This window comes from Leucoraja erinacea, chromosome 10 (genome assembly GCF_028641065.1).
Source record: "Leucoraja erinacea ecotype New England chromosome 10, Leri_hhj_1, whole genome shotgun sequence".
Lineage (NCBI taxonomy): Eukaryota > Metazoa > Chordata > Chondrichthyes > Rajiformes > Rajidae > Leucoraja > Leucoraja erinaceus.
In genome coordinates, this window is record NC_073386.1 from 22530297 (window position 1) to 22554704 (window position 24408).

At 40.4% G+C, this 24408-nt stretch overlaps 1 protein-coding gene across 2 annotated transcripts; it reads left to right on the forward strand.

Moving 5' to 3' along the window:
• Positions 1 to 2816: 2816 nt before the first annotated feature.
• On the forward strand, positions 2817 to 23226 carry nasp (nuclear autoantigenic sperm protein (histone-binding)). 2 transcript variants are annotated; one of them, XM_055641686.1, is made up of 13 exons: positions 2817 to 3084; positions 10474 to 10584; positions 10914 to 10994; positions 13052 to 13185; positions 14131 to 14721; positions 16064 to 16122; positions 16203 to 16279; positions 16414 to 16487; positions 16573 to 16761; positions 18388 to 18578; positions 20123 to 20203; positions 22019 to 22156; positions 23050 to 23226. In XM_055641686.1, exons 1-13 carry the CDS (start codon positions 3029 to 3031, stop codon positions 23104 to 23106), a joined length of 1839 nt encoding a protein of 612 aa, XP_055497661.1. In that variant the 5' UTR covers positions 2817 to 3028; the 3' UTR covers positions 23107 to 23226. The 2 variants fall into 2 exon arrangements, with proteins under 2 accessions (XP_055497661.1, XP_055497662.1); XM_055641687.1 differs by having other exon boundaries at positions 22031 to 22156.
• Positions 23227 to 24408: the final 1182 nt, after the last annotated feature.

The following is a 24408-nucleotide window of genomic DNA, read 5'->3' on the forward strand; positions in this document are numbered from 1 at the left end:
TTCTTGATTCCTTAGGTATCTAAAAAGTCTCAGAAGTGATGAATCTGGCTGTACTTTTTTCTTCAGAAGCGTTTTCATTTTGTATGTAAAAACCCACTTGAGAACCATTGGCGATTTAAAAAAATTTACAGCCAGATTTATCATTTCGGAAACTTTTTAGATGCCAAAGGAATCAAGAAAAAACACAAATAATGCCTTAGTTGATGAAATGCAGTGAGCAAACGGCCAATGTTCGCCAAGCACTCTGGCTGTTTTTGTCCCTTCAGCTCTCGCTTCTATCTACCGTCATTGGAATTCTGAAGTAGGCTAAATGTCTCACACGCTTATCCCGATTAACATAATTATTTACAGCGCAAAAATTGAAATTTTCGGCTGGTTTTAACGGGCCCACTACGCTGGAAATAATGGTAAGTGCCTACCTGCAGTTCATCGCGTGTAATCCATTTGGAGTAGCCTAGCAACAGTACGGGTCATGGGTCGTGACCCGACTGCCATGAAACCTCCCATGTTTCCAGCGTAGCGGGCCCGTTAAAACCAGCCGAAAATGTCAATTTTTGCGCTGTAAATAATTATGTTAATCGGGATAAGCGTGTGAGACATTTAGCATACTTCAGAATTCCAAAAGTGCGGAGAAATTACGGCAGATAGAAGAAGTGAGAGCTGAAGGGGACAACAACAGCCAGAGTGCTTGGCGCCAGCACCTGACAGCCTGGTGTGCCAACAATAACCTCGTCCTCAACTCCAAGAAGACGAAGGAGATTATTGTTGACTTCAGGCAGACCAGAGGAGGCAGTCATACCCCCATCCATATAAACGGGACTGAGGTGGAGCGCGTCTCCAGCTATAAATTCCTCGGAGTACATATCTCGGAGGATTTGTCCTGGTCCCTCAACACCTCCAAGCTGATCAATAAGGCACAGCAGCGCCTTTACTTCCTGAGGAGGCTCAAGAAAGCCCGCCTGTCCCCCCGGATCCTGACCAACTTTAACTGCTGTACCATAGATAGTATCCTGACCACCTGCTTCACGGTATGGTACAGCAGCTGCACTGCTGCGGACAGGAAGGCACTTCAACGGGTGGTGAAAACCGTGCAGCACATCATCGGTGCCCCGCTCCCTGCCATGGATGCCTTCCGAAAACGGTGTCTGAGACGGGCTGGGAAGATCATCAAAGACCGCTCACACCCCAACCATGGAAACATAGAAATTAGGTGCAGGAGTAGGCCATTCGGCCCTTCGAGCCTGCACCGCCATTCAATATGATCATGGCTGGTCATCCAACTCAGTATCCCGTACCTGCCTTCTCTCCATACCCCCTGATCCCCTTAGCCACATCTAACTCCCTCTTAAATATATGGACTGTTTGCCCTCCTCCTATCAGGTAGGCGGTACATGAGCCTCAGGTCACGTACTAGTAGGATGAGGAACAGCTTCTACAATAATACAATCACATTGCTGAACTCGGAGTCCCGCCGATAGATTTCTCCGGTCCCTCCGTCCCCATTGTTTAATTATTCTGTATTTTTTGATTATTCTGTATTTGTACGTATTTGTGCGATGACATTAAAGTTGAGTTGAATTGAATTGAACATTGGCCGTTTGCTCACTGCATTTCATCAACAGTAAGGCATTATTTGTGTTTTTTCTTGATTCCTTTGGCATCTAAAAAGGTTCAGAAGTGATAAATCTGGCTGTAATTTTTTTTAAATCGCCCATGGTTCTCATGGGTTTTTAAACTGTGGCCCCTGGTTAAAAAAATTTACAGCCAGATTGATCACTTCTGAGATTTTTTAGATACCAAAGGAATCAAGAAAAAACACAAATAATGCCTTCCTTGATGAAATGCAGTGAGCAAACGTGATAATTCCCAATATTTTCAATGTTTACCAAGCACTTTAGCTGCTGTAGTCCCTTCAGTTCTCGGTTCTCTATACCTTCATTTCGCTTCACATTTGGAATTCTAAAGTTGGGTACATGTCCCTCACACTTACCCCGACTTCCACAATTGTTTTCAGTGCAAAAATTCAACATTTTGGCGGTTTTTAACAGGTAGGAAAGTACGCGTTTCTAGCATTAATAACATATACCTGAAGTGACGGATGTCTTCCAGTTGGATTTAGCGGCTCCGTGCGTCGAGCCCTATGACCCAGTGACCTTTCGTGCAACCTCCCTATAGCTAGAATGTCCATCCTCAAATTTGGAGACCAAAACTGCATATAATACTCCAGGTGTGGTCTCACTAGGGCCCTGTACAACTGTAGAAGGACCTCTTTGCTGCTATACTCAACTTATCTTGTTATGAAAGCCAACATGTCTTTCGCTTTCTTCACTGCCTGCTGTACCTGCATGCTTACTTTCAGTGAATGATAAACAGGACACCCCCCCCCCCCCCCCCCCCCCCCCCCCCCAGATCAGTTGTACTTCCCCTTTTCCCAACTTGACACCATTTAGATAATAATCTGGCTTCCTGTTTTTGCCACCAAAGTGGATAACCTCACATTTATCCTGCATCTGCCACGCATGAAACATTATGTATGAAACATTTCTAGTCGTGTTTTATTTTACGAGCCAGTAATTGATTTCTCCCTCACCCACTTCTAAGCACATAGATAGATCTACACGTAACTATCTAATTGTCATTTTCATGGAGTCTTGCCATCATTACAACAACCCTATTAAACGAAAGCAACGTGTTACGCAGAGACCGATCACCCTTGCTTTCGACTACCCGTTATACCAACAATTTACTTGCCCGAATAAACGCCAATCGGTTTAGGTTAAATTTCCCGCCAGTTGCGCCGAGGTTAAAGGTTGACGGAAGTGATGCGTAGTGGGGGTAAATAAAAAGCGGGAACAAGAACCCTGTTTTTCGCTGCCATATTTTAAACCGAGCTGGTTAGGAAACTAGTGCAGGTATTAGGAGTCGTTTGTCGGCTCCGCGTTTTAATTTCTCCCGCTCGGCCTCTGCGGACAATTTATTTCTAATTTGTAGCTGGAAAGTAAATACGATCCTGAAAGGAGCGCTTGAAATGGCGGATCAGGAACCGAGCGCTTCCACGTCGAGCATGGCAGGCAGCGGCGAGGGGTGAGTGATGCGGGGACGGGGAGCAGCAAGTAGCCGCTGCTCCGTGCATGTGCGCGCGCTCCCCACACTTCTTCCCGCGCGCCCGCCGCCGCCGCCGCCGCCTTCCAATCCCTTGTCTCTTGTTACAATTTAGAACGAGCCCGGAGTAACAACTGCAACTACCGCGAATGTAACGCTTCTGCTCTCTAGATAAAGACATAAAAACGCTGGAGTAACACAGCGGGGCAGGCAGCAAGCATCTCTGGGAGAGAAGGAATGGGTGACGTTTCGGGTCGAGACCCTTCTTCAGCTGCCTGTCCCGCTGAGTTACTCCAGTATTTTGTGCCTGTCATCGGTGTAAAACAACGTCTGCAGTTCCTTCCAACACATTGCTCTTTTGCCGCATTGAACGTCCCCACTTTACTGTGCCTGTCCCTCTTGCTACTTTAGGCTATGGTGTTTACAAATCACTTCCTGTCTGCTTTCTTGAATCAAGATGTGTATTGGCTTTGCAGAAGTTTGTTTCGGGCAATCTATGTTGAATCTTCCAAACACTAATCTTGATCGAAAGAATTGTTAGAATTCGGGTTTAAAAGTTTGCTTTTGTACAGCTTGCCGGGAAAATGGCAGCTGAGCACGCTGTAAGTCTGGTTGGTTGCCTCTGAGTGAGTGACAGTATTGTCGTTTCTGACCTGTCACATCGTGGAATTCAATTAAGCTTTGAACAGCACCCTCGTATATTCACAAGGATTTGTGGCTTTGCAGTTTTGTCATTGCTGCTACAATGGGATTGAGTAGAGATTATACTTTTGATCACAATGTCCAAATACCATTGTACTTAAACCAAAATATAGTTGCCTGGAAATGTTTTCACATTATTGCAGCTTTGATACTTGAGGTTGTATTTGGTTATGTTTGCTGGACATATATGTAATATGTGTGTGTATATTCCCTAGGTTAGTGGTTTAAGGACCACATGAATTTTGGAACCTGACATGCAAACGCATCTTATGCTTCCTGCTTCGCTGTTGATGAAGAATTATAATTTAGGGTGTTTACAACATTTTAATTGGGGTCAACTGCTGTTTAATGCAAGGGCAAACAAATGTAATTCATGGGATGTGGCTTGGATATATGAATGCCAGCTTTTGCTTTCACTTGGTTTTAAGCCAGACAAATAGTAGTAGTAGTGTTGGGCATTGAGGCACTAATTTCTACTCTGTTCTGGATTGTCCTCAGAAAGTGATGGCCAAATGGAAAACTAAATGACCTGAATCATAGACATTATGGCCTAAAGGGAGGCCAAACATGTATTGCCAAATGGAAAGGTCTGTTCATTGTCTTCGACTGGCTCTGACCTTGTCAGTAGCATTTTGCTTCACTTGTCATAGTCTTGGTCCAAAGATGAACTAAATAACTGAATCCCATTGGTACTTGATAACTGCAAGGTGACTTTTTTTGAAGTACAGTATCAAGAAGCATAGATAAAGGTCTGCTTTCAGAATATTGCCTCCCATTCCATGAATCTTTGTGTGGGTCAGTGGGCAAACTGTCCTAGTCCCAAAAAAATCAGTACAGGGAGGCCAACATTTATTGAACAAGATTTCTTTGCAAAGGGAACTAGGCCTTTATAATGTTCTATGCATTTATATTATCCTCAGAGAATCCCCCTTTCCAAAGGAAAAATCCCAGCCATGGTTTCATGACTATAATTTTCTAAACCTGGTGATATCCCAATCTTTGCATTTTTTTGACGTCATTTTTTCGATTGTGTGGCTAGAACTGTATGCAGCAGTTGTTACCATATGAAAAAAATCTCCACGAGGGGGGAAGTTATGCAGCTTCCATCAGGTATAGCCAGAGGTAATGGTGAACTATGACATTTGAGCAGTTAGTCAAAACATGGAGCAGCTGCTGTCATTTCCCATCAGTGGTCTGCATTCCTGCTTGCTGGCCATAATGAGTCTGAAGAAAGGTCTCGACCCGAAATGTCACCTAATCCTTTTCTCCAGAGGTGATGTCTGACCCACTGAGTTACTCTAGCTTTTTGTGTCTATCTTAGGTTTAAACCAGCATCTGTAGTTCCCTATGCATTTCTGAGTCCTGTGTCAGGTACAGTGGTCCTTGGCACAGCAGTATGCAGCCTGGTGAGATGTCCACTAAAGTGTAGGGGTACGGACATGAGTATTTGGGCCAGAGAAGAAAGAGCTCTTTTGAACCAGTGCTCTAAAGGCAGCACAGTGGTGCAGCTGGTAGTGTTGCTGTCTCTCAGCACTGGAAACGCAGGTATGGTCCTGACCGTGGGAGCGATCAGTGTGGAGTTTGCATGTTCTCCCTGTGACTGTGCGTTTCTTTTGGGTACTCTGGTTTCCTTCCCTATCATAAAGACGTGGGTTGGTAGTTAATTGGACTTTGTAAATTGCCAAGAGTGTGTAGGGAGTGGATGAGAATGCAGTGAACTGGAGTGAATGGGTGATGAATTATCTGTTTTCTGTAGTCTATAAAGTTTCAAATGTGACCTATGTGAAAAAGAATGATAAAATTAAGAAACTGTTGGCCTTAGTTTTAGCATTTTCCCTCTAACAATATCATGAACAATGTCATAACAAAGCACCTTGATAAGACTGACCAGAATATGTACCAGGATTTGAAAGGAAAATCGTGATTGATTAATCAAAGTTCCTTTGTGTTGTCTAGTAGAAAAGATAAGGAGAAATCAGTTGATTGGTGTATTTAGATTTTCATATGCATTTTATAACAACTGATACAGGACAGTCAACAAGCCATGCAGTTGAGGCCAATTTACTGATGTGGATTGGTAATTGGTTATTGGACAAAGCATAGTAAGAATAAATATATCTCCAGGTAGGCAGTCTGGTATTAGTCGAGTTACTACAGGTGCTTAGGGCCCCAGGTGTTTACAATGTATATCGCTGATTTGGCAGGGGATGAAATGTGATATTCAAGTTTGCTGCTGGTACAAAACTCAGAGTAGGGACTTTCAAGGCAAGTCAAGCTGGGCGAGCAGAAAACAATGCAACATTGTTCACTTGGGTGCATAAAACAGAAGTAGAGTATTTTCTATATGAAGTGGGTAATGTTGCTATTCAGAGACACGAGTGACCTAACACATTGCAGAAAGCATGCTGCAGCAAACAGTTATGAAGGCAAATAGTATGTTGGCCTTGTTATGAGGATTTGCAGAAGGGGCTGTGTATGATGGATTCTGATGGGAAGGGAAGGTGGAGTGTGGAACAAATAAAGGAGGTGGATGGGCAATGGAAGAGGGGACTCATTGGGAGGAGTATGTGAGTGATGGGTAGATGTAGTGGGTGGGAAAGAAGCTGGATAGGGGGACCAGGGTTCCTGAAATTAGAAATGAATGCTCATGCTGTTGGTTTGTAGACTACCAAAGTTGAATATAAGGTGCTGTCCCTCTGGTTTGTTTGGGATTGCCCTAGCAGTGTGGTGGCAAAGGACCGACTGGTTGGGCTGGGAAGGGGGTTTAAAGGGCTTGCAATCAGGAGCTCAAGGTGGCCATATTGGAGACAGAACGTGTGCTCTGTCAAGCAGTTGTCTGCTCTTCATTTGTCTTGTTGATGTATAGAGAGTACCTCATGCAATAACACCAGGCCTCAGAAGTTATGGAGGCCAAGTCAATGGATATTTTTTAAGGCAGTGATAGATTCTTGATTAGTACGGGTGTCAGGGTTATGGGGAGAAGGCTGGATAATGGGATTGAGGGGGAGAGTTAGATCAGCCATGATTGAATGTCGGAGTAGACTTCATATGCTGAATGGCCTAATTCTGTTCCTATCACATGACTTACAGGAGGTGTGTGAGAATTTGCCTCATCTGGAAGAGTTATTTAGGTCCGTGGATGGTGATTGAGAACAGATGTAGAAACTGTAGAAAAGTGCCCAGGGAGGGTTAAAGCCCTGTCCCACTGTACGAGTTCATTCAAAGAGTTCTCCCAAGTTTACCCTGATTCGAACTCGGAGATTTACGGTAATGGCTGCTCGTCGGTACTCGGGGCTCTTGTGGACATTTTAACATGTTGAAAAATCTTAGTCTTCCCGAGCTTACTGAGCTTTCCCGAGTACCTGTCTTTAGCGTTACGAGCCGCTAAGAGACATCCCCGAGCTCCAACGTACCCGCCACGCTCATTCTCCGTGCTTACCACAAGCTTGATTTTTTTTTAATCGAGAGAGCTCTTGAATGAACTCGTATAGTGGGACAGGGCCATTAAGCAATCCAGAGAGTCAGTGGTCCCTGCAGCAAAGGTTGGAGAGGGGGGAAGATGGGAATGTTTTGGTTAGTAGAAACGTTGAATGATGTGAAGACTGGTGGAAGAGGCAGGTTGAGGGCAGACGTGGAGGCACCATTGACCACAGTGGAGGGAAGGTGGGACTGAGAAGAAAGCTGTTTACTAAAAAGGACATCTGTCCTGGATTAGAAGACCTACTCTGCAACAGATACAGCAGAGATGGAAAATCTGAGAGAAATTGATGGTGTGCTTTCAAGAGGCAGGATTGGAAACGGTGTTGTCTAGGTAGCTGTGGGAATTGGTGGGTTTGTAGTAATCGCAAGTGCACAGTTTGCCTCCTGACATTGAGATGCAGATCAAGAAAGGGTAGACAATTCAATGCTGACCTTTTTTCCATCTAAAGTCATAGAGCTATGAAGATAGGAATCTGAACTTTTAGCTTGACTGTCTATGCGGACATGGTTGCCAAATGAGCAGGTTCCACTTGCTTGTGCCTATCTATTCCATATCCCTCCAAACCTTTTGTATCCATGCATCTGTCCAATTTGTTTTGAGTGTCGTACCTGCCTCTACCATTTTCTCTGGCGACTTGTTCCATATACCCACCACCCTTTGGGAAAAGTCGTCTCGTAGATCCCTTTTAAATCTTTCCCCTCTTTCCTTAACCTTGTGCCCAGTAGTTTTAGATTTTCCTATCCTGGGGGAAGATGCTGGCAATTCCCCTTGTGTCCCTCATGATTTTAGAAACCTCCAAGGTTATCCCTTGGTTGAAAGAAGTGACCCAGTCTCTCCTGCTCAAACCCTTCAGAATTGCAAACATCTTCAAATCTCCTCTGCACTGTTTCCCGTTTAATGACATCCCTCCTTTGGCAGGTCAACCAGAATTGTATACAGTACTGTAAATGTGACCTCACTAACCTATACAGTTGTAAAATGTCCCATCTCCTTTACTCAATATCTTCAGAGCATGTGTGCCTTCCCCTGTCCACCTATGTTACCTTCATAAAACTGCAACAACACTCTCCAAGGCTCTAGTGCAAGCTTGCCCTGGTTTGTCCTGCCAAAATGTAATACCTTGCATTTATCTGAGTTAAGCTCCCTCTGCCAATCCTTGGTCCAGTTGATAAATATCTTGTTATAATAGTATAACTTTCACTGATCACGATGCCACCAACTTTAATGACCTTTGCAAACTTACTAACCATGTCGCATGCATACCTACAGTAAATTGTAAATATTTATAATGAACAATGGTGGACCCAGCATCCAGTCCTGTGGTATACCACTTGTTACAGGCCTCGCTCTGAACAGCAACACTATACTAGGCCCATAGTCTTCTACATTAAACACATTTTCTATCCAGTTGGCATGTTCATCCCAAATCCCGTATGATCTAACCTTCCAGACTAGCTGGTCAAAGGACTTATTAAACCCCATGGAAACAATGATTGTTACACTGCCGTCATCAGTCTTAGTCATTTCTTCAAAATTGAATACAATTTAAGAGACTATTTCCTGAGCACAAAACCATGCTAACAATCACTAATCAGTCCTTGCATTTCCAAATATGTAGATCCTGTCTCTCAATCTCCTCCAATGACTTGTTCACATCTACAGTTCCCAGGCTCTTCCTTGCAGCCTATCTTATGTTGTGCTCTTATTGTGTGCATCAGGAACAATAAAATGTTCCTGCTGCTGCATTGACACATTAATGCAACACAAATGTATGAAGAACAATACAATAAATCAGTTATGAGGTCATCAGAACACAATGGTGCAAGCCAAAGAGTATGTAGTTTACCCCACAAAGTCCATAACAATTTGGTGCTGAGGTAGGTTTCTGCAGATGGTTGATGGAAAGTTTGTGAACCTAGTTCTCGGGCTCATGTATCACCTTCCCTATGGTAGCAATGAGACATTAGCCACCCTCTAGTCCTCCAACCCTCACCCAGAGTTATCAATGATGACGATGCATCTGCTGGGACACTGATTTCTTCCCTAGTTGCCCACACTGTCCTGGGATGCACTTGATCAGGTCCTGGAGATGTATCCATGTTGCTGAGTTTTAAGACCTCAAGCATCTCTTCTGTAATGTGAACTTTCCAGCATATCACTTAACTTTCCCAAATTCCCTAGCAACCACTTTTTTCTTCCTTGAATACAGATGAGAAACATTCATTTAAACCTCTTCCAACTCTGTACTTTTATATGTAGACTACCTTGTTGGTCTTTAAGAGCCCCCTATTGTCTCCCTTGTTATGCGTTTGCTCATGATTTACTTGTAGAATCTCTTTGGATTATTTTTTGCTTTATCTGCCCAAACTGTCCCATGTCCTCTTTTTTCCCTCCTGATTTCCCTTGTGTAGAGTCTGATTCGGTCAAAATTACATCAAACCAATGCACAATATCATATCTGAAATGGGTGTATATTAACACAAATATATGGCAAGACTCTGAACAAAGGCATTGAATTGGAATTGGTTTGTCCAATGTTGTGCTACCGCTGATAACAAATTCTGTTTAAATCAAAGTCTGAAGAAGGGTTTCGGCCCGAAACGTTGCTTCGCTCCATAGATGCTGCTGCACCTGCTGAGTTTCTCCAGCTTTTTTGTGTAACCTTCGATTCTCCAGCATCTGCAGTTTCCTCTTAAACTCTGTTTAAATCAAGTTGCTCTAAATATAAATCCATTTTGTTTTGATGTTGGGCAGAGTCATCGAATGGTCAATCAAATAAGATCAAATAGAACGTTGTCCTACAACTTTAGGCTGTGCACCTCATACAGAAGAAAAAGATCTAATGGCAAATGTCTAATTTCTGCAGCAAATACAGCACTTGGTGCCTCACCATGTCAGAGACCCAGATTCCACCCTGACCTCAGCTGACTGAATTTACAAGTTCTCTTTGTGATGGCGTGTTTCTTGCCAAATACCTGCAGATTACTGGGTTAATTGACCTCTGCAAATTGTCCCTAGTGTATAGGGAGTGAATGCAAAAAGTGGGATAACATAGAACTACTGTGAATGAATGGTCAGTATAGATTCAGTTGGCTGAAGGGCCTGTTACCATGCTGTATCTTTCAATCTATCAAGTAGCAAAACTCTGGCAAAAACTGTTTGCTAAAGTAATACCTCTGATTTTATAGAACTGATGTTGGTGTGGAACCTATGAAGTTACTTGGAGTTGGCAAAAGACACATGGTAATGGAAGACTTTGCAGCAGCTGTCAATGCCTTTCAAGATGCATGCAGGCTATTGTAAGTATATTGTGGCATTTTGCAGATATTGTGAAGTTTAAATGAAATGTTTGATTGGTGTTCCTGAAGACTTAATGTGGTGGTTTGCCTCCAGACTAGCAATTTTCTGGATTATTGTATATTGTTTTTCTTTTGAACAGTGTTTGAAAGATGTTTTTGAGTATTTGCAGAGCAGGTTTGTTTAAAATAGGTTTGATTTCAAAAGATAATTAATGTTATGACCTACAAGCACAAGCAGATTTTTTTCTCATTAAAATTATAATTTGGACTTCTGTTCAATTTGTGATGAAAGTGATATTGTTTTTTCTTTTATATAAATGCAAAAATAGGAGTGCAGCACATGGAGAAATAGCTGATCAATGTGGAGAAGCCTACTTTTGTTATGGGAAAGCTCTTCTGGAGTTAGCAAGGTTGGTTGACAAATGTGATCATTGCTAAGTATCAAGTAGATTTATCCAAAAAAGGGTTCATTTCAATTCTCATAAAACTTATAGCCAATTAAAATATACTGTCTTCACTCCATGTTTTGCCTGTTTAAAATTTTCACCTGTTTTTTCCGATATTAATTTGTACAATCTAGTCCTGTCTTTTGTCCATCTATCCTTTCCAGGTTAGACATGGTCTACTTTTCCATTTCAAAGAGCTGACTACCTGAAGACAATTATCAGAAAGTTTGGATCTGAACCACATTGCCCTCCATAATGTTTGGGACAAAGACCTGTCATTTATTTATTTGCCTCTGTACTCCACAATTTGAGATTTGTAATAGAAAAAATCACATGCGGTTAAAGTGTACATTGTCAGATTTTAATGAAGGCCATTTTTATACATTTTGGTTTCACCATGTAGAAATTACACCAGTTTCTCATAAAACATATTTCTCTCCCCCCCCCCCCCCTCCCCAATTTTAATTTTAAGGTTTGGGACACATGTAAATGAAAGTAGTCATGTTTAGTATTTTGTTGCATATCCTTTGCATGCAATGACTGCTTGAAGTCTGCGATTCATGAACATCACCAGTTGTTGGGTGTCTTCTCTGGTGATGCTCTGCCAGACCTGTATTGCAGTCATCTTTAGCTTATGCTTGTTTTGGGGGCTAGTACCTAACAGTTTTCTCTTCAGCATATAAAAGGCATGCTCAATTGGGTTCAGATCGGGTGATTGACTTGGCCACTGATGGACAATTTTTTAGCTTTGAAAAACTCCCTTGTTGCTTTAGCAGCATATTTGGGATCATTGTCTTGCTGTAGAATGAACCACCGGCCAATGATTTTTGAGGCATTTGTTTGAACTTGAACAGATAGGATGTGTATATACACTTCAGAATTCATCATGCTACTACCATCAGCAGTTGTATCACCCATGAAGATAAGTAAGCCAGTACCTTCAGCAGCCATGCATGCCCAGGCTATAACACCCCCACCACTGTGATTCACAGATGAGGTGGTATGCTTTGGATCTTGGACATGTTCCTTCTCTCCTCCATACTTTGCTCTTGCCATTCCTCTGATATAAGTTAATCTTTGTCTCATCTGCCCACAAGACCTTTCTCCAGAACTATGGTTGCTCTTTTAAATACTTCTTGGCAAACTGTGACCTGGCCATCCTATTTTTGCGGCTAACCAGCGGTTTGCATCTTGCAGTGTAGCCTCTGTATTTCTCTGTATGGAGTCTTCTGCGGACAGTAGTCATTGACAAATCCACACCTGAACAGTGTTTCTGATCCGTTGGACAGATGTTTGGGGATTTTTCTTTATTATAGAGAGAATTCTGTCATCAGCTGTGGCGATCTTCCTTGGCCTGCTAGTCCCTTTGCGATTAGTAAGCTCACCAGTGCTCTTTTTCTTCTTAATGATGTTCCAAACAGTTGATTTTGGTAAGCCTAAGGTTTGGCTGATATCTCTAACAGTTTTATTCTTGTTTCTCAGTCTCATAATGGCTTCTTTGACTTTCATTGGCACAACTTTGGTTGATAAGCAGCAATAAAAGTTTGCAAAGGTGATGGGAAGACTGGATGAAAGACTTGGTGCTGAGAGCTCTCTTATACCTGCATCAAGGAGGCAATTAAACACACCTGAGCAATTACAAATACCTGTGAAGCCATGTGTCCCAAACATTATGGTGCCCTGAAATGGGGGAACTACGTATAAACACAGCTGTCATTTCTACATGGTGAAACCAAAATGTATAAAAATGGCCTTTAATAAAATCTGACAATGTACACTTTAACCACATGTGATAATTTTCTATTGCAAATCTCAAATTGTGGAGTACAGAGGCAAATAAATAAATGAAGGGTCTTTGTCCCAAACATTATGGGGGGCACTGTAAATTATTTGCTTGTTGAAAACAGGAGCAACTCTTTGGATTCCTCTAATTTGGAAGCATGATTGTTACAGTAGGCAATTGTAGTGTTGTAACTTGGTCCATAAAGCTTGCTATGAAAGGATTTGATGATCTCTTGCAGAATGGAGAGGGGTGTGCTTGGCAATGCCCTTCAAGGGGTTCCTGATGCAGATGATGAGGATGACGAAGACAATGATGAAGAAGAAACGGCAACAGCTGAAGACCCCAAAATAGAAAGTACGGCAAACATGGATGGTGAGTAACTGCCACTTTTGTAACAAATTGGGTTGCTTAGAGGTAGCTTCAGATTGGTACTTGACCTAGTTTTCTCTGCTCATTCTATTGAGACCTCCAGATAGTTGACACGGCACAATTTTGGAGTTGCAATGTTTTTGTTTCCTTTGGAACAGCTTAATTATGATAATGAGAGGCATAATTTTTTCAATAAAATATTGAATGACTGGTGTAGTTTAGACAAAAAACAATTTCCTGTGGCTATTCACCTTATCAAACATAGATTAACCCACATACTATCAATTTTCTGTACTTGTTTATGTATGATCCAATAATATTTCTATGGCTTTTGACATAAAATTCAGTTTTTAAAAAGAGTGTGTTGGAGAGAACTGCAGATGCTAGTTTAAACTGAGGATGGACACAAACTGGAGTAACTCGGGGACAGGCAGCATCTCTGGAGAGAAAGAACGGGCGATGTTTCGGGTCGAGACCCTTCTTCAGACGAGACGCACTCCAAATTTGTGGTCAGTTTGGCTTAAACTGAAACAATGGGACAATTGGCCATTAAAATGGTAATGGAATTATGGGAATATTTTCAGATTTTTACTAGTGATAATGTAGAATTCCATATCTTTGTTCTTTTTCCTATCCTTGCCAAATTGCATTTGGAATTTAGTCACTTGGTATGATAAGTTTAATGTTGCATTGATTTGAATTTAAATTAAAGTTTTGACTTAATTTCTGTTAGATGAACCCGTGCAAAAATGGAGATGGAATTGCCAAGATTGATTACCTATGTCTCCCTTAATTTGACACATCTTTTTAAACCTTTCATTCTACATAGTTTTTCCCTATTATGCAACTTTTCAATTGTAGCAATATTTTTTTTTAAATCAAAATGACTGCATCATTGATACCAGCATTGGGAACTCCAATTTTGTATTTTTCCCTTAATGTGTATAGAAAAAGAGAGGGAGGAATTGAGGGAACAGGTGTATGCAGCATTGGCTGAAGAAGAGGATAAGCCAACAGAAACCAAGATACCAACTGAAAATGTGTCTAGTGATCAGGATGTAGTCCATGAAGAACCAACGAGTCCAGAGAAAACTAAAGTCAACTCTCCTGCAGTAGATTCCTGTGCAGCTGTAAGTGAAAAGGGGATGGAAACTGAAATATTAGGTGATTGTGATGAAGATGATAAAAATGAACCAATGGATGTAGAAGATTCCCATCAGAAGAGTGGTGATGGTGCCAAGGAGGATGTGAAGAAAATCCTGGAGGATAAAACCATTACTGGTGAAGAGGTTACTGTACCAGAGGAGGGTGAGAATGTAACTACTGATGCATCACTGGAAAGTGTTGGCAAAATTGAACAAGAAGGAAAAATATCTCTTCCCTTGCAAAAAGACATTGAGGATGATCAGGACAAAGCTGAGAAACCAGCACAAGCAAATCTGATAGATGCTGACAGTGAAGAAAAAGTCTCGGTTGAGAAGATTGATGGTGAACAAGGTGGAAACCCAGGCTGTGAGGAACCAATAGAAGAGGGTGAAGGTATAATCTAGAGGACAAGGTCTGATTAACAATTTGCAGTTAAATTGGCATAGAACTTCATAAATGCCTGTCTTGGTAGCCACTTAATGGGTGCAGGTATCCAAATGCTCAAGGCATTTGGTACATTGTCCACTTGCACTTCACTATGAAAAGCATGCCGGAAAGTGTTTTTAAACTTTTACTATTCACTTGGTATAAAACTGGTTTCATGGGAGTTGCAAACTTTGGCACCAATCACTGGTAATATTACCGCAGGTATTATTATTTTTTCCATTAAAAAAAACATTTTGTGTAATGCATTGAATCATGATGGAAAAGGGCAATAACAAATAGCTTCAACTGAACATTAATGCACGTTTTAAATTGATTAAAGGCTAAAGATCATCTGTGAAGTAATGAAAGATTTACATTTCTGGGGACATTTGCTGAATGGGTTACATAGAAACATAGAAAATAAGTGCAGGAGTAGGCCATTCGGCCCTTCGAGCCTGCACCGCCATTCAATATGATAATGGCTGATCATCCAACTCGGTATCCTGTACCTGCTTTCTCTCCATCTAACTCCCTCTTAAATATAGCCAATGAACTGGCCTCAACTACATTCTGTGGCAGAGAATTCCAGAGATTCACCACTCTCTGTGTAAAAAATGTTTTTCTCATCTCAGTCCTAAAAGATTTCCCCTTTATCCTCAAACTGTGACCCCTTTTTCTGGACTTCCCCAACATCGGGAACAATCTTCCTGCATCTAGCCTGTCCAACCCCTTAAGAATTTTGTAAATTTCTATAAAATCCCCCCTCAATCTTCAAAATTCTAGCGAGTACAAGCCGAGTCTATCCAGTCTTTCTTCATATGAAAGTCCTGCCATCCCAGGAATCAGTCTGGTGAACCTTCTCTGTACTCCCTCTATGGCAAGAATGTCCTTCCTCAGATTAGGAGACCAAAATTATGCAATACTCCAGGTGTGGTCTCACCAAGACCCTGTACAGCTGCAGTAGAACCTCCCTGCACCTATACTCAAATCCTTTTGCTATGAATGCTAACATACCATTCACTTTCTTCACTGCCTGCTGCACATAGTTACATAGTTAAGTATCACAATTTTACAAAACGAGTGGATTCAGGATTGGTCAGTAATATTTCCAGTGACTGGTGTGGTACAGGGCACTAACAACATGGTATTTGGCACTTCAAACTTGGACAAAAATTATGGGTGGTAAACAAAGTCTGGTTATTACATTTAATGTGCACAGTGAGGGGACTTGTGTCTAACCAGCAATACAAAGTATCAATTTCTATTAGCAACAACATTTTAAATCTACATCCTAACTGTTAAATTCCAGGTACCTGTGCAGCAGATACTAGTGAAGCTGAAGATGATAATGTAGACAGTGCGGAAAAGGTAAGTTTGATGCCCTTCCTTCTAACACCAACTAAGATTTTGATCTAGTATTTTTCTGGTAAGCCAACTGTTTATTGCAGGATGGCGAAAGTGAAGAGGTTGATAACTTACAGTTGGCCTGGGAAATGCTTGAATTGGCAAAAGTCATCTTCAAAAGGTAAATTTTCAGTATTTGGTACAATATTGAAATGTTAAATTTCTTATTTTAAATGGGAATTGAATACTTGAGTTGGTCAAGTCAGTGCTATCTTGTAATCTCATGACTAGATCTAGGTTTGTTCAAATTTTTAGACAAGAAGCCAAAGAAATACAACTCTGCGCAGCACAGGCTTATCTCAAACTGGGTGAAGTGGGAATAGAATCTGGTAAGTTGTTGAAAATGGCAAATACAACTTTTCTGATTGTGTATGGTTTTGGATAAAATAAGTAACGGATCTTTTTCGATTTCAGAGAACTATATACAGGCCATTGAGGATTTTAATGAATGTCTGAACATTCAGCAAAAGCACCTTGGTCCACATAACCGACTACTAGCAGAGACCCATTACCAACTGGGGCTGGCATACAGTTTTGATGGTCAACATGATTCTTCTCTCAAACACTTCAAAGAGTCTTTCAGTGTTATAGAGAAAAGATTGTGTGAGTAAAATACCATTTTTTAAAAAAACTAATCCTGTTGTCAAAGGCAGGTGGGTGAGATTTGAATGCCATCCTGTATGGATTACTGTGTTGCTACCTTGGTGAGGTGAATGCAATGGACTGGCTGCCACTTGTTTGGAATCAGCTTGACTGTTTGAACACTGTTGACATTTTGATATATCAGAATAATAGGAATGAAGGAATTGTGTGGAAAGATAAGAAACTAAAATTAGATTATGATTCAATTGTTCTATAATTTGAATTTGAGATGTTGTTTGAAATTTATATTAAGTGGGAAATGGGCTTGACTTGCTCTTTTAAAGATTTTTTGGTATGAATCCAAACTTGACTGAGATTGTTCAAATTTGAAGCTTAGTTACCGTGAAAGAAAATATGAAGAGAAAATATTAAGGACAATAGACAAGGGGTATTTGAAGTTTGATCCAGGAAGATTCTGGAGCCTTCAGCTTTGAACAATATAGGCATGGATAGTGTTTGACAGGAAGTCTGGGTGTAATTTGCATGAAAATCATGCTCGGTTGCCTGTTGTAGTCTGGTTTGGAATAGTGTTCCAAGTTCACTGAATAGAAAATAGATAAAGGGTAGGAATGGAAAATCTGAACGATTTAAAAGTGAGACAAATTGTAGATATCTTGATACCTTTGCATACAAGTTAAAGTTCTACATTATGATTGGGGAAAGGCAAATAGTAAAATAAAAGGATTAGGCAAGTTTTTTTATGTGTCAGTTTCGGTTTGGTTTGGACATGTAGCAAATAAAACGGACCCTTTAATCCACACTGACCATTGATCACCTGTTCACATTAATTGTTATCACACTTTCTCATATGCTCAAGATTCAAGAGTTTATTGTCAGGCTCTCTACATTTATGGCAATTTTAGAAGCTAATTAACCTACAAACAGCACATCTTTGGGATGAGGAAACTTGGAGGTAAATCACATGTCGCAAGGAATTTGTAAACTCCTCGCAGACTCTGCTAGAACGAGTATATACAGTTTTGGTTCTGGATACAAGATGGGTACATTGGATGTTTAGGGATGAAATTGCCCTGTTGAGAGAACAGTCCACGCCCTCAACTGTCCATGGGCTCAAGGACAGTCCGAGGAGGCCTCCAGCTCGATCGATGTTTGGCTGCTGAGCGATCGGAGAATGCGATCCGGAAAATAATCGCATCTCCGGCAAGGTAAGAAACTGAAAAGTTTCCCCCAACCCCCTCCCCCCACATAAAACAAGCCAGAGAACATTTACACAGACTTTTAAAACACACTAAAAACATTTTTAAAAAGACGGAAAAGCATACAAACTATTGGCGGGGCTGCCAATTGTTCGGTGCCCCTTGATGAGAGTATTGTGGATGGCGGGTGTTGAGTGCTCAGATTTCTGATAGGGGAGATGCACTGAGGCAGATAGCAACAGGCTGAATAGCAGAGACACTGCCTGACCTGAGTTATTCCAGCACTTTGTATCACATTTGGGACAGAAAAGTTGAGTTGGTGTAAAGTTTTGGCCTAATAAGTTTAGGAGCTTAATATTGGTGTATTTATAGCTATCAATCATTCAAAATTGAGAAGTTCTATTGATAAGATTTTTTACTCTGTCTGCAGCTATGTTAATGGAAAGGATTGAAAAAGCAGAAGAGAAGGGCAAATCTCCAGCAAAAGATAATGATGCAGTTTCTGAAGATAAGCAAGAAATTGAAGAACTTAAAGAACTATTGCCAGAAATAAAGGCAAAAATTGAGGATGCAGAAGAATCCAAGGATGGAAAAGCAACCAAAGCTTTTCAGGAAACTTTGGTCAGTGTATGTTAATTAACTAGTAGGGCCTTCAAGATTGATGATTTGAAGCTTTTCAAAGGCTCGTTCTTCAGATTAAATGTTCCAGTGAGGGTGGGTGTTGCAAGTGTCACAAGCCAATTAATTTTTGATTCAAAGATGAGCATATTTGGTAACACGATTATCCAGAGTGTAGAGAGTAGCTTGTATTCCAATTGGTCTGTGATCTTTGCACTTCAATCTTCTCTCATTCTGTTTTCTTCCTAAAGCAAATCTTGCTTTTCTTGAACAACTTGTACTTAACTATGCGTGTAAGCATCTGAACTATTTGTTTCACTCACTGGAATTTTAAATACATTTTCCATCATTGTATATGGTACTCTGGTGTTACAACCTGGATTCTCTCAAATTAAAAATGTGTTCATTTTCTACCTTTGTATTTGAACAATCTGCAGGATCTTATTTTGTTCAAGGAACATTGCTGCCATCTTTATGGTTGGCAACCAAACTCTACATGGTTCTTGGATGTGTTCTCTGCATAAGAATCCTGCAGACTCCATAAAGGGGCAAGACAAGTGGATTGATGCAGCAAGCTTTAATTCAGGGCATTGAGTACAAAAGTCAGGAAGTCATGTTGTAGCTGTACAAAACCTTGATTAGGCTGCATTTAGAATATGTATACAGTTTTGGTTACCACATTATAGGAAGCATTGGAGAGGTTAATCTGGATGTTTCCTGGATTAGAGGGTATTGACTTAAATGAGGATGGACAAACTTTAGTGTTTATGGATGCCGGAGGCTTGGGGGCAACTAAATGTATAAAATTGAGATTTGGCTACTGTAGGTGATCCATTTTTTCCCCTAAGCTGGAAATGCCAAATGCTGGAGGTCATAGCTTTAAGGCGAGAAGGAAAGTTTGAAAGACAAGTATTTTCAGTGTTAGTTGCCCGGAATGTGCTGCTAGGGGATGCAATCCATCATCAACATAACATTCAACAGGCATCTAGACATGTTAATAGGGTATAGAGATCTGGATAATGTACAGTTTAGGCATAGTTGGCACTGATATGGACTGCAGGGCCTGTTTTGCTCAACATTTAAACAACTTTATTTAGACCTTTGCCAGGTAATCCTTGCAATATCATGTACATTTGTTTAACCATTTTGCCTATGTCCCAATAGTACTTTGACTTCATACTCTGCTTTTTGTTTCTAGTGTATTTATTTAATACCATTTGCTCATAAATTGTAGATATTGCATTTTCTCTTGAACCATACCTTGGTTCACTATTTTAGTTCAGAACACTTGGTTTCATAAGATAAGAGATGGGAGTAGAATTAGACCATTCGGACCATCAAGTCTACTCTGTCATTCCATCACGGCTGGTCTATCTCTCCCTCCTAACCCCATTCTGCTGCCTTCTCCCCTTAACCTCTAACACCTGCTTTTTGAAGACAGAACATGACTAACAGTGCTATAGCATCTAAATGTTATAACTGATCGTCACTAGAAATGTGCAATGCTTTAGGTTCGGTTCTGTTATTAATTGCCTGAATTTTTGTAGGTACTGACTGGAAAAACTGATGAAACTCCTGCCTCAAGCTCAAGTTCTGTATCTAACATCTCTCATTTAGTAAGGAAAAAGGTAAGTTTATTCTTTGAACTAGTCTGTTTGGATTTGGGGCGACTTTGCTGTGCCTTGGTTTGTGTTATATGAACTGTGGAAACTAACACTAAGTTATCTGAGAATTAGAGCTGGGTCAGCCAGTTTGATCAGTTAAATATTCACCAATTAGTTTTCAAAGGTTCTTCAGGAGGGTTTGTCAATGAGTATGGGGGAGGAGTGCAGTTTCTTGCCATTAAAAAAAAAAAAAGCAGTTCTTTAACCTTTATAATGCATTTGTTCATTTTATGCGAGTGCAAATTGTGCTAATAAGTTTAAGATTCTGATTCCATTTGAACTGTTATCAAGTCGGGATCATTGCTCAACGTTTGGCAGGGAAGATTCATTCCTGCTGAGGTAAGCCAAGAGTTCTTTCAGTTCCATAAAGGTGGCTTTGAAGAATTGATTTTTCTGTGAGCTCAACTGGTTAGTAGGATGAAATGGAATTGTTACTAGTACTTAAATGATTGGATGGTTCTGATTTATATAGATATACATGGACAATAGGAGCAGGAATAGGCCATTTGGCTCCTCGAGCAAGCACCGCCATTCAATGTGATCATGGCTGATTATCCACAATTGCCCTGTCCCTGCCTTCGGCCCATATCCCTTGATTCTGCTAGCCCTAAGAGCTCTATCTAACTTTCTTTTGAATGCATCCAGTGAATCGGCCTCCACTGCCTTCTGTGGCAGTGATTTCCATAAATTCACAACTTTTTATACCTTAAGGTTTCAAGGCCAGATTATTGTCGCATGTACCAATTAAGGTGCAGTGAAATTTGATTTACCATGCAGCCATACTAAGTGAAAAGCAACAAGACACACTAACACATAAAGTTAACATAAACATCACATTCACATTCCTCACTATGATGGAAGGCAATAAAGTTCAATCTTCTTCCTCTTTGTTCTCCCGCGGTCGGGGCGATCAAAGCCTCCGCAGCCGACGATTGAAGCCCCGTCGGGGTGATCGAAACTCTCGCTTCGGGGCAGTTGAAACTCTCCGTGGCATAGAGCTGCCGAATCGGCCTCTTCTTACCAGAGACCGCAGGCTTCACGATGTTAAAGTCCACAGACCCCGCGGTTGGAGCTTCGATCCCCGGCAAAGGGATCACAAGGTCCGCGATGTTAAAGTTCACAAACCCCCGTGCCCGGAGCGCCGGGTCTGTCTCCAGCAGAGGCCGCCAACTCCACAATGTTAGGCCGCAGTGGGGACAGAGATATGAAAAAAAAAATCACATCTCCGTCAAGGTAAGAGATTGAAAAAATGTTTCCTCCAACCCCCACATCAAACAAACCAAGAAACAATAAAGCATACTTTTAACACGTACTAAAAATAACAAAAAAAGGACAGACAGATTGTTGGCGCCACCTGGTGTTCTTCCCAATTTAACATTTTCCATACTATCACAAATAGTGTATGAAATTGCTCAAAATAAATATTTGACAGAAGCTAACTGAATGGTAGCATGGTTAACTTTTGAAATTGTAGACCTTTTCTTTGATGTGTATAAAATTTGGAAAGCCATGGTACTGACAAATGCAAAAAAAAAGTTTTTCTTTTATTCATCTTGGAAAAACAGAAAACTAGGTGTAGGCGCCTATTCGGTCCTTCGATGACCATTCAATATGATTATAGCTGATCATCTGAAATCACTACCCCGTTCCTGCTGCTTCCCCATTTCCCTTGATTCCTTTAGCGCTAAGAGCTAAATCTAACTCTTGAAATCTTCAATCACATTTTGTATTATTGATGTGCATAGCATGTTTAAGTAAAAAGTATTTAAAATTTTAAAGTCCTCATTACAGAGGAAACCAGAAGACAATGAGAGGGACAATAAGGACCCTAAAAAAGCCAAGCAAGAGGAGTCTTCTGTGAATGGTGGATGTGGTGATGCAGCCCACAATAGGAATGGAGTTCCTGAGAAAATGGAAGTGAGTTATTTTGTATCCATTTGGTTTCCAAACTATCTTCACTTTCTCATAAAATCCACTGAATGTAATTGAAAAGATGTTTGCTGTCCATAAATTGATTGCCTTGCAAATTCTTTCATTTTGTGATTAAGATCTAATCTGAAAATCAACCATTTTCAAAACAAATATTGGCCAAGACAAAACAACTTTACTCGTGTGAAACAATGATGCACTGGGTCTTAAATTTAAGTCTTTATCTCAAAGATGGTACAGTCACAATGTGTTTTACTGGGGGGGGGTTACGTGCTTAAAACGGCAATTAAACATATGACAATGCTGTCATCAGCAAATTCTGAAAATCCAGGCACATAAATCAGGCTTTGGTATTAAAAGAACAAATCCATTATTTCAAAAACACAAAAAAAACATAAAATGTGAGGTGCTTGTATCTGACAGTACTACAGTGGCAGAATTTGTAGCAGGAATGTGAATCAAAAGCACAACTGCTACTCCTACAAGCTACATAAAATATTGAACCATCGTATATTTAACAAGAAATTGGTCTTTTAATTGAAGTTCCTGGAATTCTGCTGGAGAATTGATAGTGCCCTTCACTAAAATGGATCTGAAAGGTGCATGTATTCTAAATGGAAAAGATCCTTGCACCCCATAGCATTTTTCTTTCCACGCGAGTCACTTGTGTACACCAAGGAAAAGGGGAATTTGGCCTTTGATTCTCGATTAATCAATGTCATGGCAAGTACAAACTTTTTATTTTAAAGTGGAAAATGGGATATGTAATAGGCAATTACAGTTAGATTAGCAATAGTTTGTAAACTGTTAAAACATGTGAAGCTTGTGCGATCTCAATCTAGTGCAAAATAGTTAACTGCTTTTTCTCTCCCCTTTTTCAGTCTGAAGAAATTACTTCCCCAAAGAAATCTGATCCAGAAGCTCAGAGTACTAGTTAATATTTAGATGGCTGTCATACTCTACCACATGACTGTTTTTGTATATAATGTATTTTTTGATTGGCTTTTGGAACTTTTTGTAACATTGTGGAAATATTCAATAAAGATGTCATTTGCAAATTTTAGGTCTCGTGGTTTTTGGGTACAAACTTTTGTTTTGCTATGCCATGGCCCATAAAATGAGTGCAGAACATCTACTGGCACAGTATCTTTTCTGATTTTAGTAAATCAGTGATGCTACAGGTAGTTGCAACTGCATTTGTCCGGTGATATATTGGGTTGTGGAAATCCAGTAAAAAGGTCTTGGCAAACCAATACTTAACTCTAAAATTGGTAGAGGATAATGGCATTATCATGCACCTGAATTTCAGTTTGCGATCAAATGTTTCAAAATACCAACAAGCTATTTAATGTATCTCTTGGGGTTGAATTCTAACATTAAGGCTGCAAACAAATTACAAAGGAAAACCTGTATGGCTTGGTTTTTATTTAATGTTTTTTACAAAATTGAAATTACTACCTTTAAATTAGAGCTGACATTTTGTGTATTATTTTCATTGTACAGACAAAATGTCACAGCCAAAATGTTTAGCAGTTACAAATTCCAAAAGTTGTTGTGGTTGTAGTTTCATTTCCAGTGTATGGTAGCCTATTGTGCATGCCAGGTGTTTTAATTTTAAGTTGATAAAACTCCCAAGTTGCTTATTCTTAAGCACTGTTTATTCTGCTCCTTTGATTGAACAGGGAGGTGTCCAGTTGTGATTTTTAAAGCTAGATCTTCTGCATAACTGCATCCCCTTGCTTACTGGCTATCATAGAGCCCCTGATTCACCAGTCTCTACTCCAATCATTGTAAAATAATTTGAACTGTCCGAACCTGCTCAACCCAAATGCCTATAAGATTCCAGTACAACTGCCTCATTTTCCAAAGGATAAAAGTAATATGTTCAAATCTTTAATCTTCTAACTTCAGGTTTATTTAGCCTTGTAATTTAAATCCACCTTTGGTTATATTTTGCAGACAGGTTTTACCTGCAGTTTTACCTTTCGCTTCAGTTTATGAATAGTTGGAGGATTTGTCTTGAAACCCCTTGCATTGTAGTTAGTTGAAAGCAGCATAAATTGTGCAATACTGTCGGATTGGTTTCTTGCTGACTTGTGCAGAAAGGATTTTGTCACTTGTTCTTGGATATGAACCAGGGACTTTGTCTTCAACTTGACACGAGCTGTAAAATTCAAATCTGTTAGGAAGAATATAATAGCTTGCCATGTTGATAAAACTACAATTTCCTAAAGTAAACT